This window comes from Capricornis sumatraensis, chromosome 6 (genome assembly GCF_032405125.1).
Source record: "Capricornis sumatraensis isolate serow.1 chromosome 6, serow.2, whole genome shotgun sequence".
Classification (NCBI taxonomy): Eukaryota; Metazoa; Chordata; class Mammalia; order Artiodactyla; family Bovidae; genus Capricornis; species Capricornis sumatraensis.
Genome location: NC_091074.1, coordinates 83756883 through 83773582, shown reverse-complemented (window position 1 = coordinate 83773582; position 16700 = coordinate 83756883). Strand labels below are relative to the sequence as shown.

At 50.8% G+C, this 16700-nt stretch overlaps 2 protein-coding genes across 3 annotated transcripts in view; one reads left to right on the top strand and one right to left on the bottom strand.

The window, feature by feature from the left end:
* The first annotated feature begins 357 nt into the window (after positions 1-357).
* Positions 358-11813, top strand: CHRNA2 (cholinergic receptor nicotinic alpha 2 subunit). Of its 2 annotated transcripts, XM_068974278.1 has the most exons (6): positions 358-430; positions 1642-1793; positions 2236-2280; positions 6456-6565; positions 9525-10533; positions 11688-11813. In XM_068974278.1, exons 1-6 carry the CDS (start codon positions 358-360, stop codon positions 11811-11813), a joined length of 1515 nt encoding a protein of 504 aa, XP_068830379.1. The 2 variants fall into 2 exon arrangements, with proteins under 2 accessions (XP_068830379.1, XP_068830380.1); XM_068974279.1 differs by lacking the exon at positions 358-430 and having other exon boundaries at positions 1680-1748.
* Positions 11814-15308: 3495 nt separating this feature from the next.
* Positions 15309-16700, bottom strand: part of PTK2B (protein tyrosine kinase 2 beta) — a 137885-nt gene continuing 136493 nt past the window's right edge. The window contains exon 31 of the mRNA XM_068974277.1: positions 15309-16338. Within this exon, the coding sequence (XP_068830378.1) occupies positions 16123-16338 (216 nt within the window). The 3' untranslated portion in view covers positions 15309-16122. The remainder of the gene's footprint in view (positions 16339-16700) is intronic.

The window sequence follows — 16700 nt, the reverse complement described above, 5'->3', positions numbered from 1 at the left end:
AATAACTATGTGGCCTTGGGCAAATCAGTCAATTTTTTTGATCATCAGTATTTTTAATTTAAATAAAAAGGATAATACTATCCCCTTCCCTGTACCTTCCTAGGATTGATGGGAGGTCCAAATGAGGTCAAAGGTGTGAGGCACTGGAGGTGATGCCTTCTTGTGTCAAGGAGGCATCACCCTAAGAACACTTTGCTGGGCTCACTCAGGTTCTGAGGTGAGAAGGAACCAGGGAGTTCTGCCGCGCTAGCTCTCCAGGCCCTGTTGGGGGAGTGGTCCCAGCTTCAACCCCACAGCCAAGCCCAAGCCGGCCTTCCTTCTGATGTCCAGCAGCCTCCAGACCACTCCTCTGAAGCCATGGGTCCCTCCCGTCTTGTGATCCCGTTCAAGACAAAGATCGGGCTCTGGTGGCTTCTTCTGATCCCGGCAGGTGAGCAGGGACGGTCCCCAGGGCATCCTGTCACACATGCGAGCGCACATGCCTCGGGTTGAAACTGCTGCAAGTGGGTTGGTGGTGACCCGCGAGTCTCAGGGTAGCTGTTCCATCGCGGGAAGGTAGGGGGCGCTCGCTGGGCATCTGAACCTCGCAAGCCCAGTTCTCCCCAAGTGCAAAATGCTAAATGTGCTGTGCCCCTCCCAGGGCTCCTGGGGGTGTGGCCTGGAATAAAGGCTAGTGACTAGCACCTGAGATACATACGTGGCAGCTGCTATCGATGTTTTGAATTTTAGAGCGGTGGTTCTCGATCTGCTCAGGCAGGAGAACCCTGAAGAGATGAAGCTGTTTACAGAACAGGGTGAAACCAGACAAGGGTGATTCCATCAGACAATCTGGGGACACTTTACCTAGCTGATGAGAAGGAGCAGATACCAGTGGTTTGAGGAAAAACAGGGGAGATTCTCTGAGTGGCAGAGAATTTCATGGTTAGGATTAGAGGTTCCTTATAAGGGGATGGGAGTGAAAGTTCCCGGGGCCAGCTCACCCCTCACAATCAGGTGCCTCTCACAGTTTGCTGTCCCTTGGGTCTCCTCAGTTTCAGGCTTAATCTTTTCCCTCTGTCTGACTTTTTCCCACTGCTCTGCACCCCTCTGAGCACTTGTTTTCACCCCTTATCCATTGTTGTTGCTGTTCAGTTGCTAAGTTGTGTCCGACTCTTTGTGACCTCGTGGACTTTGGCACGCGAGGCTTCCCTGTCCTTCACCATCTCCTGGAGTTTGCTCAAACTCATGTCCATTGAGTCGATGATGCCATTCAATCATCTCATCCTCTGCTGCCCCCTTCTCCTCCTGCCCTCAATCTTTTCCAGCATCAGGGTCTTTTCCAATGAGTCAGCTCTTTGCATCAGGTGGCCAAAGTACTGGCGCTTCAGCTTCAGCATCAGTCCTTATCCAGCAGTCATAGAGTAACTGATATTGCTTGAGTGCCGACTATGCACTGATCGGTTGCTTTGTAAGCTCGAACAGACGTTATTATATTTCATTCTCAGCAGTGTTTTGACATAGGTACGGGATTAGTGTGCCTATTTTGCAGATAAGGAAACTAAGGTTCAGTGAGGCTGAGTGGCTCTGGTTGGATGGGAGAGGGAGCCAAGCGCCCAGCACCACGGACTTCTGGAAACCCCCATCTCCCTTCCTGTCCAACAGTATCCTCGAAGAGGGCCCCCCACACCCACGCTGAGGACCGCCTCTTCAAACACCTCTTTAGGGGCTACAACCGCTGGGCGAGACCGGTGCCCAACACCTCGGACGTGGTGATCGTGCGCTTTGGGCTGTCTATTGCCCAGCTCATCGATGTGGTGCGTCTGTCCTCCCATCCTTCCCCCTCGGGATCAGCCCCGGGCACGGACCCCTTTCCAGGGCTCCTCTGTTCCTCCCTATGTCCAGCGCTCGCAGCCCGCCTCAGTCAGAGCATCACCCTTCAGCATCACAGGTGTTCAGTCTCCCTCCCACTCTCAGCCCTGGAGCCCCTCCAGGGAGGACGGTGATTGGCAGCAGTGGGTTTTCTAAATGCCCTCCTTGTGTCACCTGACATAAGCCCAGAGGACCCAGAGGCCCGTGTGATCCTGAAGAATCTGAGTGAGAAGGGCAGTATCAGGAGGGGCGGAGGGCGGGCTGGACTTGGGGCGTCATGTCAAAGCTTCTTTGGCGAGTGGGATCCTGAATCAGCTCCTCCCACTCTGCCCTGTTTCCTGGGACTCGCTCCTCAGTCTAACTGCTTTCTCTCCCGCTACTGGTCAGGATGAGAAGAACCAAATGATGACTACCAACGTTTGGCTAAAGCAGGTGAGTGTCCCTCCCCGGGGCAAGGCAGGAGCAGGGTGGGAACTCATGAGCCCCAGACCCTCCCAGGACTCTTTCACTAACAGCATGATTCTAAACTCACCTTCTGCCTGAGACTTGCCGCTCAGGACCCTTCCAAAGCCAGCCGATTTCAGGCCGCTTCTCGTGAGGGGCTGTGCTCCTGCGGCCAGGCTCTGAGTCCAGTATAGAGACTCCACCTACAAGAGCCACATGGTTCCCTTTCTGGGAATGGACATTGCCTACATCCCTGCTACATTTGCAGGTCAGCTCACTGAACTGTCACTGGAAACATGGGCAGTTTTATTCTGTCCGCTTTACAGCTGAGGGAAATAGAAGCAGAGTGCTAGAAGAGAGACCAGGTGTGTCCCACTGTGTATCCCAGGCTCCTTCTACTGGAGAACATCGAGTGCTCTGTGTCTACACTGCCTAACAGGCTTCCCCAGACCTCACTGGCTTAAAGCAACAGATAGCTTATTATAGCAAGAGATTTCATGGCCAGGCGTTTTAGTGCTTTGCTTGGAGACTCCTGGCAGCACTTGGCTGGTGGCTGGAGAGTCCAAGGTGGTTTCACTCACCTGTCCATCCCTCAGCAAGGATGTCTGGAAGACTCTGAAAGATTCTGAAAGCCAGGCCCAGCCATGCCTTCTCCTCCTGGCACTTCCAGGGTCTCTCCATCTGTTCTCTCCAGAAGAGGAGCTGGACTCCTCACCCGATGGCCCAGGGACCCCAGAGAAAGGGTCCCAAGAGATAGGAAGTGTAGTTGCTGCCTCTTAACCGGAAGCCGGCTCAGCGTCAGTCCTGGTGGCGGGTGAGCGGCCCTCTCTCAGGTGCCACTCACGAGGGCAGGACTCGGGCGCACGGGCTTTCAGGTCTCTCTCCCTGGCCCTCCTCCTTGCTCACCCTTCCCCAGACCCTGAAGGTGCCTTCTCCCTGGAGACGGGAGAAGACAAGAAAGAGGGCCCAGCCCTTTGCCTACGTCCCTCCCAGGGCGTCTTCTCCCCAACCCACTGGCAACCTGACTCTCCCCATCTCAGAGGCTGGCACTTTGAAAACCATAACCATCAGAATTTTGATGGACATTTCTGTTTGAGTCACTTTAAAATATATGTATTTATTTGGGGCTGCGCTGGGTCTTTGTTGCTGTGCATGGGCTTTCTCTAGTTGCAGGGTACGTGCTTCTCATTGTGGTGGCTTCTCTTGTTGCCGAGTATGGTGAGCACTCAGGCTTTAGTAGTGGCCACACGTGGGTTCAGTAGTTGTGGTGCATGGGCCTAGTTGCTCCCCAGCATGTGGGGTCTTCCCAGACCAGGGGTCCAACCTGCATCCTCTGCATTGCAAGCCAGATTCTTTTTTTTTAATTAATTTATTTTTAAATGAAACAAAGATGAATATTTTAAATGAAAAAAGGTACAATGCACAAAGAAATAGACGTCATAAACCATTAGACACTAAACACTAAAGAAGCTAAGATATATAAAGCAAAAATCAGAAGAAATATAAGGGAAAAGAAAAAATATAATAGTGACACACGTTAACATCTCTCTGAGAATATTTTATCAAGTGCAGAAAAAATAAGAATAGGAGCATCTTGAATGATGTTATTAACAATTTAAATATGATAGATTTCCATTTATATTATTTTGTATAAATCTTATATCCCACACAAATATATTTAAACTTTTGTATCTCATATGCTGTTATTAGATGTCCACAGGACATTTAGAAAAACTGGCAAAAGGATAAACATAACTAAATTTAAAAAGTAGGTTTTTGTGTGGTTCAGTTATACCTATACACATACATTATTTTTTAAATTATTTTCCACTATAGGTTATTATAAGATATTGACTATAGTTCTTTGTGCTATATAGAAGCAAGCCAGATTCTTAACCACTGGACCACCAGGGATACTTGGTCAGTGGCGGGTGTGCCATTCTTGCGCCATAGGCTGTAGATGGTGGGGGTCTGTCTGCTGGCCATTCAGGCTTTACAACTGGATGTTTAGATGGATGGCATGGATCAGACCGCTCTGATGCTATTGACCTTGGAACTGCAGGGGCCATGAGGTTCCTCTTTACAGATGAGATGCAGAGTCATGAAGGGACTTGGGAAGCCACGGCAGTGCAAAGATCAGATCTTGAACCTGGGTGACTGCAGTTGTCCCTGTGGACCAGTTATCTTGGCTTCAGGGACTGGGGTAGTAAAGAGAGAAAGAAGCACCGCAGCAGGAGTCAGGCCAACAGCACCGCCTCTGACCAGCCTGTGATACCATGCAAGTTAGTCTCAAAGCCTCACTTTTTTCATCTGTAAAATGGGGATACTACAATCTATCTGCCAATTAATATATCCCATCTTGGTGTGGATGCCCCTACACTGTTGGTCGAATCTGAAAACTTGACGCACAGTGGACTGGGGGAAAGGGAAATATTTGCAAAGGCCAATCCCTTTCAAAATGGTTCCTCAATGTCCTGAAAAATCATGACAATTTTAGGAACATTTTTATCTTTCCTATTTGCAATCTGGCTTCTCTTTCTGTCTAACCTTTAATCTGAAAGTGAAAGTGAAGTCGCTCAGTCATGTCTGACTCTTTGAGACTCCATGGACTGTAGCCTACCAGGCTTTTTCATCCATGGGATTTTCCAGGCAAGAGTACTGGAGTGGGTTGCCATTTCCTTCTCCAAAGCTTTCACCTACACACAAATAATTAGCACCACTGCTAAGCCAATGTCTTCCCAAGCATGGTTTTGGTACCAATGGCAGTTTCTTGAGATGATTTTAGTTGGCTCCAAAACCTCTTTTTAAAAAGTCATACATGTATATTTCAGTAGATAGCTTCAAATGATGTGGGTTTTCCAGCTACTTCAATGATGTAAAATTCAAAAATTTATGTAAGCTTAACTAGGACTTCCCTGGTGGCTCAGACAGTACAGCGTCTGCCTACAATATGGGAGACCCGGGTTTGATCCCTGGGTTGGGAAGATCCTCTGGAGAAGGAAATGGCAACCCACTCCAGTACTCTTGCCTAGAAAATCCCAAGGATGGAGGAGCCTGGTAGGCTATAGTCCATAGGGTCGCAAAGAGTCAGACACGACTGAGGGACTAAACTAAACTAGTGAATCAGTTTAAAGGAAAATACTAAGTAAATGCATAATACTAAAGCTAAGTAAATGCTAACACACTGCTAAGGTGGTGCATATATATGGGCAAAACTTGTGAAGTTGGGGCTTGAGTGCTTGAAGTCTGGGAATCATTGAGCAGGATCAGTGCTTTTCCTCTCATGCACCTGCCTCCTGCAAAGCCTCCTGTTTGCCTTCTTGGACCCCTACCCAGTTGATGAGTTTGTGTAAATGTTTCACAGCTATCCTTAGAAGGGGAAAGGTTACCATGCACGGGAGCCTTTTCAAGAGTGCACCACTGCACTATTTTAGTGCAAATGCACAAAAGGAAAATGACCCCTAGAATTAGGGCAAGTTTGACAACTCGGAGACTTGGGTTCAAGCCCTAGAGCCGCCACTTGTTGACGGCGTACCCTCCAAGCTTCACTTGAAAAACACAGATTCACTTGAACCAGCCAGTGGAATCAGGGCTATTGGGGGGCGCTCTGGAGCACAATTGGAAACTGTCCTTTCTCAGCTGACTCTCCTTTCTCAACTGTGTAACTCTGGTGTGTTGTTTTTATCCATCTGGTCCTCAGTTTCCTTATCTGTTAGATGGGGCAATACTTCTACCTGCTCTGCCCTCTTTGCCCAGCTCTTCCCATTCAGGCTCTTTCTAGACAGAGGGTGTGAAAAACCTTTGTAAGCTGTGATGCACTGAAAAAAACAAATGTTACTATAAATGAGTGAGGCTGCTTGCCGGGGTCGTCCAGCTAGGGACCAGCATAACAAAAGCGTGAGTAGGGTGACCCATGGTCAGATGTGACCCGGACTCTGAGTACTAGAGGTGGGGCAAACCGAGAGCTTGGTTGTCTTAGACTGAACTCCTCTTTCCCATCTCAGGGCCCTTTTGGGGCATCGTGGCCCTTTTATGCTGCAGGATCGGGTGAGGAGCTCCGAATGCTCTGTAATCGGCTGCGGGGCGTCCCTAAGCCGCCCGAGGTTTTCCCAGGCCCCCTCCCCTGGCAGGGCCGCTTACAGAACTCCCTTCCCCACGCACAGGAGTGGAGCGACTACAAGCTGCGCTGGAACCCGGTCGATTTCGGCAACATCACATCCCTCCGTGTCCCTTCGGAGATGATCTGGATCCCAGACATAGTCCTCTACAACAAGTAGGAAGCGGCTGGGGTCCTGGGACACCGTGCCTGCGGGAGGCGGGTAACTGGGTGCTGGGCTGCGTTGGCCTTGGGAGGCGCGCCCCCTCGTGGCCCAGCTGCGTTGCCTTCCTCTCAAGCTCCTGCTTTGCTCGACGCTCCACCTTGTCTCTTGATTCTCTTCTTTGATTTCATGCTTTCACTTATACACCCCAAGTTTACTGAGAACCTACTATATATCCGTGCCTGCGCTCTGCTAGTAGGACACAGATTTGCCAACACTGAATATTGTTTGAAAAATGCGGTTGATGCAGGCTGTGAAAACAATGCCTAAGGGTGGGAGTTTTGCAGGATGGCATGACTGTTGGAAAAGGTAAGAAGCATCTCCCGGCAGCACCTTTGAAGGGAGCGAAAGTGACATTTAAAAATATTATTTATAGTTGCCTTGTATTCAGAACCAAAAAAGATCAGTCTTTGAGTGTAAGGACTGGAAGTTCTCCAGGGGATCTTCCTGACCCGGGTTCACTGGGTCTCCTGCATTAGCAGGCAGATTCTTTACTATCTGAGCCCCTAAAGAAGCCCCAAAACAGAAGGCAGGGGAATCTAAAGAGAGCCCCAGAGGACCAGGTCGGTTTTTTTTAAAAATGGAAGATATGAAGAACTATAACTTCATTTATGTTTAGTAGCCAGTAATTATTTATTTAGAAGTCAAGAACTGAAAATTAAGGGATGTTTGGCATGATATTTGTCTAAAAATGTTTTCTAAAGTGGGGCTCCAGAAAGCGCTAGTCCCTGGAGATGTGACTAGGTATGAAAAATAGTTTTGTGGTCAAATAGTTCTAGATAACCTTGTATGTCATTAAAACCCCTTTGGCACCCCATCCCTAGTTCTTTGGAAAATGTCATTTTAAATGTTGTTAGAAGTTGTACAGACAAGACACCCCCTGAGCCCAGCATTTCCCAATTCGTTTGACCCAAATTTGGAAAAAGCTATTTTTAAACAATAGAATAAAGGGAAACAGATTCAATTCTGAAGTTTGGTGTCCTTAGTTGGGTCAGGAAGATGACAGTGATCCCTTTATACTGCCCAGCCCCAAACAGGTCCAGAGCCCTTTCATCTGAGCCATCTCTGTAAACACATATTCGGCAGGGATTATCCGCACTGTCTCACACTGCCACTGTTAGACCACTCACCTCACTCAGGATCCTTCTAGTTTCTGCTTCTCGTTTCTGGCAGAGGGCAGGAGCAAAGTCCTCGCATCAGCCAGGGCCTGGAGTTTTAGGATTGCCAATAAGGCCAGTGTTACCTGATTATAACAGGAAATGCCTTTGACAGAACAAAAGTTCAAATCAAATTCTTACAGACATTTGAAGAAAGGTCTTTCCTCCAGCCGAACCCTCCACTTCAGGTTAAGAAGACCCGGGACAGTGTTTGGCTCTTTCCTCAAAATAGGGGCCCATGGTGCCATCTAGTGGTCATTAAGTATGATGTCTTCAAAAATTAAACTTCTGCCCTAATCAGTTTGTACCTCCTTTTCAAAGTTCCGGTTTCCACTCGGCTTAAATCTCTACCCTGGAACTACTGCAAGGGAAAGAAGTGTCTCTTTCTGTGTATTCTGGTTCACCTGCTTTTAGGATTGACTGTGGAAACTGTGGCGGGAAGTATGGCTGGGGCTAAGAGCCCATTGTGCCACTTTGTAGGGGCAGTCAGGGACTCAGGCTCCCAAGAAGCCCAACTGGACTGGTCTCCGTTGTCCCAGTGTCATCAGCGTCCTTATGGGCCCTTAGATGGGTAGTCTCAGGACGCTGCTGGCCTCCTCTCTCACCACCCCCACCGAGGCCCCACCCCGCCCCAACTCACCGTCCAGCAGTTCCCCTAGCCCAAGCATTGTCTGTGAGCCATAGCCTTTCGTCCTCCATTCCTTGTTCTGCGGAAGCTCTGCTGGTCCATTCTCCACCCCAGCTTTCTGCCAGATCCTACCATCCATCCATCAGGGCTTTGCTAAAATGACAGCTTGCTCACCGGAAGGAAGCTCCCCCCAATAGTTCTTGGGGAGAACTCTGATTGGCCTCCTAATGCTGTGGCCAAACTGCCTCCCTTGGACTGTAGATGCTTGAGGCTCATCTTTTCCTCGTGGTTCCCTCAGGGCAGGCGTTGAGTCTCCCACCTCATTCCCCCCAACAGTCCCTATAGTGGCCCTGGTGGGGGCAGCTGACTCAAATATGTCTGTTAACTGGATGGATTCCTTCTTCACCAGCAAAATTATCAGGTCTTTGCTGAGGAAGAAACTAAAATCCCAGGTAGAAAAGACAAGACCTCCAGCAGAGGGGCTTCATCACCACCTGCAGCACATGGTGGAGGATATAATAAAAAACAACCAGGGTGGCCCAGCGGTAAAGAATCCGCCTGCCAATGCAGGAGACACAGGAAATGGGTTCAGTCCCTGAGTCCTCTGGAGAAGATCCCCTGGAGAAGGAAATGGCAGCCCACTCTACAGTATCTTGCCTGGGAAATCCTATGGACAGAGGAGCTTGGGTGGCTTCAGTCCATGGGGTCATAGCACAATTACCCTAAAATGTTAAATGAATACAAACAGGCCATCAAACTATGTATATACCCTATGATCACAAATATATAGAAATTCTATATGTGTTGTCTAGATGATGATCAAATATATGTGATATGTATATATATACATATATCATCAACAACAGTGATTATTTTTAAAATTCTTGGTACTTTCCTATATTCTTCAAAATTCCTACTTTTGTAGTTAGGAAGATGGTGTTTGAAAGACAACTCAGGCAGCTCTAGCTGTCTGTTAGCTGAAGAGTCTTGCTTCTTCAAGTCCCAACAACCCGGCGTGGTCTGGCTGTGTTATCGGGGTCCCCCTGCTGGTAGTTATCTGGAGTAGCCTGGGTTGGGCAGCTGGGGTGCCCCAGGCCCCCCGCCCCCCAATGCCTCTCCTCTCCTCAGTGCAGATGGGGCGTTCGTGGTGACCCACATGACCAAGGCCCACCTCTTCTCCTCGGGCCTGCTGCACTGGGCACCGCCCGCCATCTACAAGAGCTCCTGCAGCATCGACGTCACCTTCTTCCCCTTCGACCAGCAGAACTGCAAGATGAAGTTTGGCTCCTGGTCGTACGACAAGGCCAAGATCGACCTGGTGCAGATGGAGCAGACGGTGGACCTGAAGGACTACTGGGAGAGTGGCGAGTGGGCCATCGTCAACGCCACGGGCACCTACAACACCAAGAAGTACGACTGCTGCGCCGAGGTCTACGCCGACGTCACCTACTACTTTCTCATCCGGCGCCTGCCCCTGTTCTACACCATCAACCTCATCATCCCCTGCCTGCTCATCTCCTGCCTCACTGTGCTCGTCTTCTACCTGCCCTCCGACTGCGGCGAGAAGATCACCCTGTGCATCTCTGTGCTGCTCTCACTCACCGTCTTCCTGCTGCTCATCACCGAGATCATCCCGTCCACCTCGCTGGTCATCCCGCTCATCAGCGAGTACCTGCTCTTCACCATGATCTTCGTCACCCTGTCCATTGTCATCACCGTCTTCGTGCTCAATGTCCACCACCGCTCTGCCAGCACCCACAACATGCCCCACTGGGTGCGGGTGGCCTTTCTGGGCTGTGTGTCCCGGTGGCTTCTGATAAGCCGGCCCTTGCCACCCTTGGAGCTCCGAGGCACTCCGGATCTGAAGCTCTGCCCCTCCTATCACTGGCTGGAGACCAACGTGGACGCGGAGGAGAGAGAGGAGGAGGAGGAGGAAGGCAGATGGGTGTGTGCGGGTCCTTCGTCGCCCTCCGTGGGCATCTACACCCATGGTAGTCTGCACCCAGTGGCCTCGGGTCCCAAGGCAGAGGCTCAGGTGCTGGAGGGCGGGCTCCTGCTCTCCCCTCGTGTACAGAAGGCCCTGGAGGGTGTGCACTATATTGCTGATCACCTGCGGGCTGAGGATGCTGATTCCTCGGTGAGTGCGGGCTGGGGGAGGGTCCCTCCCCTGGGTGACTTTGCCAGCCTAGAATGGAACCACTCCCCCCTCCCCCAAGGGTGTTAGCTGGCACCACCCTAGTCTCCCCCATAAGGACCAACTCCCTTAGTCATGGCCTTGGAATCTGGAATACATTGTGATGGAGAACAGCTGGCTGGCCGCTCTTATGACATTTGTTGGCAGAACAGCAGTAAAGGCTGTCCCAGCTCAGCTTAACTGGGAGGCAGCAGGACAGAGGAGGAGGGGTCCCCCACGCCATCCTCACACCAGCCATTTCCCACCAGAGCCCATAGGTGGGTGGACGGGGATGAGTGGAGGCAGGCGGAGGGGATTCATCAGGAGATCCCCCAAAACCGGCCCGCTCCTTTGTCCTGGTGGGCTCCCCTTCCTTGTCCTTGACCTGGGCTCTGGGCACTTTGCCAACTTCACTATTTACCCACAAACCCCGAGGAGCTTGGCTGGGCCAAGTGAGTTCCCCTCCATTCCACCCCTGCTGTGTTCTGCATATTAGGTGACAAGGCCACCGCCCAGGGTCACAGAATTCTTCTCACCAACCTTGGGAAGGATGAAAGGCCAGGAGGTTATGACTGGGTGGCCTTGTTGAGTAGATAAGAATAATTATTATCTAATCTGGAGGCACGTGGCTGGGCTGTGAGCCCCAGTCCTGTGAAACCCTCAACCCCCACTGCATATACCCCTGCTAGCCTTCTCTGGGCCATACCCTCACCTACCTTCCCAGGGGCTGGGTGAGTGATTGGCGAGGCAACTTTGGGGGAAACAAAGTCTTCACCATTTTGCAACTTCTGAGTGTTGTGCTGAAAATCACCCTCCTCCAGGGAGGGTTCATGCCCCTGGGTGATTCTAGAACCTTCTGTGTCCCTCTAACTTCCATAACCTGGAACTTGAGAGCCCATGGAAAGGCTCTGGGCTATTGTCATAGGGGTGGGATAGGGTGGAAATCACTAAGTGAGGGTTATTTGAGTCTTGAGACATCTCTGTTGTCCCTGCCCCCTCCACTGCCTTAGCTTCCCAAGGTCTCAGTGGGGTTGCCACCGCCCCCAGAGCCATTCTCACAGGGGCTGCGTGTGGATGGGTCACCTCCCCTTTCACTGTGCACCCATCTCCCCCTGCAGGTGAAGGAAGACTGGAGGTACGTGGCCATGGTCATTGATAGGATATTCCTCTGGTTGTTTATCCTCGTTTGCTTCCTGGGGACCGTCGGACTCTTCCTCCCTCCCTTCCTGGCTGGAATGATCTGATGTCACATCACCTGCTCTGGCCCTGAGGTGTCATGGCTGACTGTCGTTCCCTGCTGCCACCTCTGGAGTTCGCCTTTGGGGTCAACGCCAACCGACTGCAGCTGTCTGTCCATGGAGTCCCAACGTGCAAGTCTTCTTAGAATGCTTCACTTGACATGTTTATACTATGTGCTGAGAATCTGCTGGGTACAGAGCCCTGTTTGGGTTTTTGGAGTTGGGCGAGGAGGAACTTGCTTTGCAGAGGGTTACCATGTGGTGAGGATGATGTGAAGATGGTGATGTGGTGATAAGATGCTCCTGGGATGAAAGAGGGATGGGAGGGCCAAGTTGGGGGACCCAGGGGATGCGATGGGGCCATGTGAGGAGGCTCAGACATCAAAGGAGGGGTGTGTGGGGAGAGGGTGCCTCAGGGGACAGGTAGCTCAGGTGCCCACCCCTTCCACACCTCCACATGCTCTCCCTGACACTCCAGGGAAAACTGGCCACCCCAGGCCCAGTCCACCTGCTTCAGTTCTTTCCAAGACCCGCCCCCCCGGGGGTCATTCTTATTTCTGACCCCTCCTGCTCTGTGGATGCAGCCCCAGCCCCGCTACCCCTCCTCCCACCTCTCCTGAAGCAGGGATGCTCCCAGCCTTGACCTCCTGATGTAGAGATACTCCTTCCGGTTAATCCATCTCCCAACCAACTTGCAAATGAGGAAAGAGAGCAAATAAAGCCGCAGTCACTGCTCAGGCAGCTGGGACCCCTCTCCAGCCCCCCAGGGCCCTGGTTACGTGGATGGCAGCTGGGAGGGTGCACTGACTTTTCTTTGTGGCAGTGGAAGGGCTGTCTGGGTCCCCACTGGAAAGCTGCCCTTGGGTCAGGTACCGGGGCAAAGGGCTGGAGCACGCAGGTACCTGACCCCACCACCCTGCTTTAGCATGTACCCTGGGGGTTGAGGTCTGACAGAATGTGGCCCACTGGAGAAGGGAATGGCAAACCACTTCAGTATTCTTGCCTTGAGAACCCCATGAACAGTATGAAAAGGCAAAATGATAGGAAACTGAAAGAGGAACTCCCCAGGTCGGTAGGTGCCCAATATGCTACTGGAGATCAGTGGAGAAATAACTCCAGAAAGAATGAAGGGAAGGAGCCAAAGCAAAAACAATAACCAGCTGTGGATGTGACTGGTGATAGAAGCAAGGTCCGATGCTGTAAAGAGCAATATTGCATAGGAACCTGGAATGTTAGGTCCATGAACCGAGGCAAATTGGAAGTGGTCAAACAGGAGATGGCAAGAGTGAATGTCGACATTCTAGGAATCAGCAAACTAAAATGGACTGGAATGGGTGAATTTAACTCAGATGACCATTATATTTACTACTGTGGGCAGGAATCCCTTAGAAAAAATGGAGTAGCCATCATGGTCAACAAGAGTCTGAAATGCAGTACTTGGATGCAATCTAAAAAATGACAGAATGATATCTGTTCATTTCCAAGGCAAACCATTCAATATCACAGTTAAGCATCTGAATGCAGAGTTCCAAAGAATAGCAAGAAGAGATAAGAAAGCCTTCCTTAGTGATCAATGCAAAGAAATAGAGGAGAAGAACAGAATGGGAAAGACTAGAGATCTCTTCAAGAAAATTAGAGATAGGAACATTTCATGCAAAGATGGGCTTGATAAAGGACAGAAATGGTATGGACCTAACAGAAGTGGAAGATATTAAGAAGAGGTGGCAAGAATACACAGAAGAACTGTACAAAAAAGATCTTCATGACCTGGATAACCATGATGGTGTGATCACTCACCAACAGCCAGACATCCTGGAATGGGAAGTCAAGTGGGCCATAGGAAGCATCATTATGAGCAAAGCTAGTGGAGGTGATGGAATTCCAGTTGAGCTATTTCAAATCCTGAAAGATGATGCTGTGAAAGTGCTGCACTCAATATGTCAGCAAATTTGGAAAACTCAACAGTGGTCACAGGACTGGAAAAGGTCAGTATTCATTCCAATCCCAAAGAAAGGCAATGCCAAAGAATGCTCAAACTACCACACAATTGCACTCATCTCACATGCTAGTTAAGGTGATGCTTAAGATTCTCCAAGCCAGGCTTCAGCAATACGTGAACTGTGAACTTCCAGATGTTCAAGCTGGTTTTCGAAAAGGTAGAGGAACCAGAGATCAAATTGCAAACATCTTTTGGATCATGGAAAAAGCAAGAGAGTTCTAGGAAAACATCTATTATTTCTGCTTTATTGACTATGCCAAGCCTTTGACTGTGTGGATCACAATAAACTGGAAAATTCTGAGAGAGATGGGAATACCAAACCACCTGACCTGCCTCTTGAGAAATCTGTATGCAGGTCAGGAAACAGCAGTTAGAACTGGACATGGAACAACAGACTGGTTCCAAATAGGAAAAGGAGTACGTCAAGGCTGTATATTGTCACCCTGATTATTTAACTTATATGCAGAGTACATCATGAGAAATGCTGGACTGGAAGAAGCACAAGCTGGAATCAAGATTGCCAGGAGAAATATCAATAACCTCAGATATGCAGATGACACCACTCTTATGGCAGAAAGTGAAGAGGAACTAAAAAGCCTCTTGATGAAAGTGAAAGAGGAGAGTGAAAAAGTTGGCTTAAAGCTCAACATTCAGAAAACGAAGATCATGGCATCTGGTCCCATCACTTCATGGCAAATAGATGGGGAAACAGTGGAAACAGTGTCAGACTTTATTTTTTTGGGCTCCAGAATCACTGCAGATGGTGACTGCAGCCATGAAATTAAAAGACACTTATTCCTTGGAAGAAAAGTTATGACCAACCTAGATAGCATATTGAAAAGCAGAAACATTACTTTGCCAACAAAGGTCTGTCTAATCACGGCTATGGTTTTTCCAGTGGTCATGTATGGATGTGAGAGTTGGACTGTGAAGAAAGCTGAGCACTGCAGAATTGATGCTTTTGAACTGTGGTGTTGGAGAAGACTCCTGAGAGTCCCTTGGACTGCAAGGACATCCAACCAGTCCATTCTGAAGGAGATCAGCCCTGGGTGTTTTTCTGAAGGACTGATGCTGAAGCTGAAACTCCAGTACTTTGGCCACCTCATGCGAAGAGTTGACTCATTGGAGAAGACTCTGATGCTGGGAGGGATTGAGGGTAGGAGGAGAAGGGGACGACAGAGGATGAGATGGCTGGATGGCATCACTGACTCAATGGACATGAGTTTGAGTGAACTCTGGGAGTTGGTGATGGACATGGAGGCCTGGCGTGCTGCAATTCATGGGGTCGCAAAGAGTCAGACACAACTGAGTGACTGAACTGAACTGAACTGGGGGTTGAGCCCTGGCTTCTTTCGGCTTCTTGATCTCTGCCCAACAGAAGCACAGTTGATTCTTTCCAGGGCCTCAGAAGGTCAAACAAACAAAACAATCAAACCACAAAGCAAATGGTACAATTTTAATTCATCCACAAGTCAAATATAAAGGAGGTAAGAGTGTTCTGCACAAACACAAGAGAGGGAGGGAGACAGGGTGTGGGCGAGAAAAGACAAGTAAGAAAAGACAGTAAGAAGAGAGAAGGAAGGGGTCAGGGAGGGAAGCAAAGCCAGGGGGCGAGGAGTGTGGAAGGCGCCCAGGTCCAGTGTGGCCTTGCTTCTCCCCTCCTCCCCTCTCTGCGTGTGGAGTACACAGCCTCCTGGGCGCCAACTCCCAATAGCTTGTCCCTTGACCGTCCCAGGCCCTGCTCCACCCCTCAGTGGGGCACACGGCTGTTGGTCCAGACCAGACTCACATTAAATAAATTCCAATATACACTGTACAAGAAGGCCAGGTCCATCCCTCATGGCACCAGCCACCGGCCTCCCCACTGAAAACCCCTCTCGGCCCCTCCCTCTGTGCATGGGGTTAGGGGAGGGGACCTCTGTGGGCGGAGCAGGAAGGAGAAGGACTAGCTTGGTTCCCCAATCGGCCTGCCCTGTCCCTGCGTAAAGCCATCTTGGCCACAAGGGACTGCCATGTGACCCCCTTGGGCCAGGTAGGAGTGGCTGGTGGGCAGCAGCCATGCTCCCTCTGAGCCTCTTTGTAACCCCTTGGTGTCCTGCAGCCCTGAGTCCCCTCTGTCCAGCTGCAGCCTGGGCAGCACAGTCTGGGAGTAGGGTGGAGGAGAGGGGTCGTGCAAAACGGCAAGGGAAGAAGGACCCCTCTCGGCCTTCCCTCCCCAAGTGGGCCCACAGGACCGAAGGCGAGGCAGGGGCAGGGGCAAGAGCAGGGAGGGGCGGGCGGGCGGGGCGGAGATGTGGGCGGGGGGTGCCGCCCTCTTCACTCTGCCAGTGGGCGGGCCAGGTTGGCCAGGACCTTGGCTTGGTCCACGGCGTCCAGCAGGTTCTTGGCGTCCACGGCCAGCGTGTGGGAGGCGGTGAGCATCTGCCGCTTGCACTCCTCACTTAGGGAAGTCACAGCGTTCTGCTGGGCCAGTCGCATCTTATTGATGAGTTCTGCCAGGTCCTTGTTCAGCAGTTTCTGAGTACCCTCGATCTGCAGGAAGAGCACAGGGGAGGGGCTGGGACCCTGAGGGGCTGCCAAGTCCAGGCCCGGAGGACAGGCAAGCCCTATAGAGGTCCACCTCGGAGATGGCCCAGGAAGGTGGGGCCGAGAGAGGGCTGGGGTAGGGGTCAGGTCTGACTCAGCCCTGGGCTGAGTCCAAGGCTCGTGCTGGTTGGAGCCAGGTCGTCTAGGACAAACACTGCAGGCACCCCAGGCCCCAAACTACCCAAGTCAGCCCCCTCCGATCCAGCCCCACAAACACTCCCTCCCTGGCAAAATGCCTGGGTGCTGGCTTGACACGGAGTGAATGGAGAAAAGTCAAGCGCCTCCATACATCTGTTAACTCTCTACAA

Coding starts and splice junctions, on each gene's coding strand:
- CHRNA2 (XM_068974278.1), top strand. CDS start 358: ATGGGTCCCTCCCGTCTTGTGATCCCGTTCAAGACAAAGATCGGGCTC. Junction 2,281..6,455: donor CCAACGTTTGGCTAAAGCAG/GTGAGTGTCCCT, acceptor CCCCACGCACAG/GAGTGGAGCGACTACAAGCT. Junction 6,566..9,524: donor GACATAGTCCTCTACAACAA/GTAGGAAGCGGC, acceptor TCCTCTCCTCAG/TGCAGATGGGGCGTTCGTGG.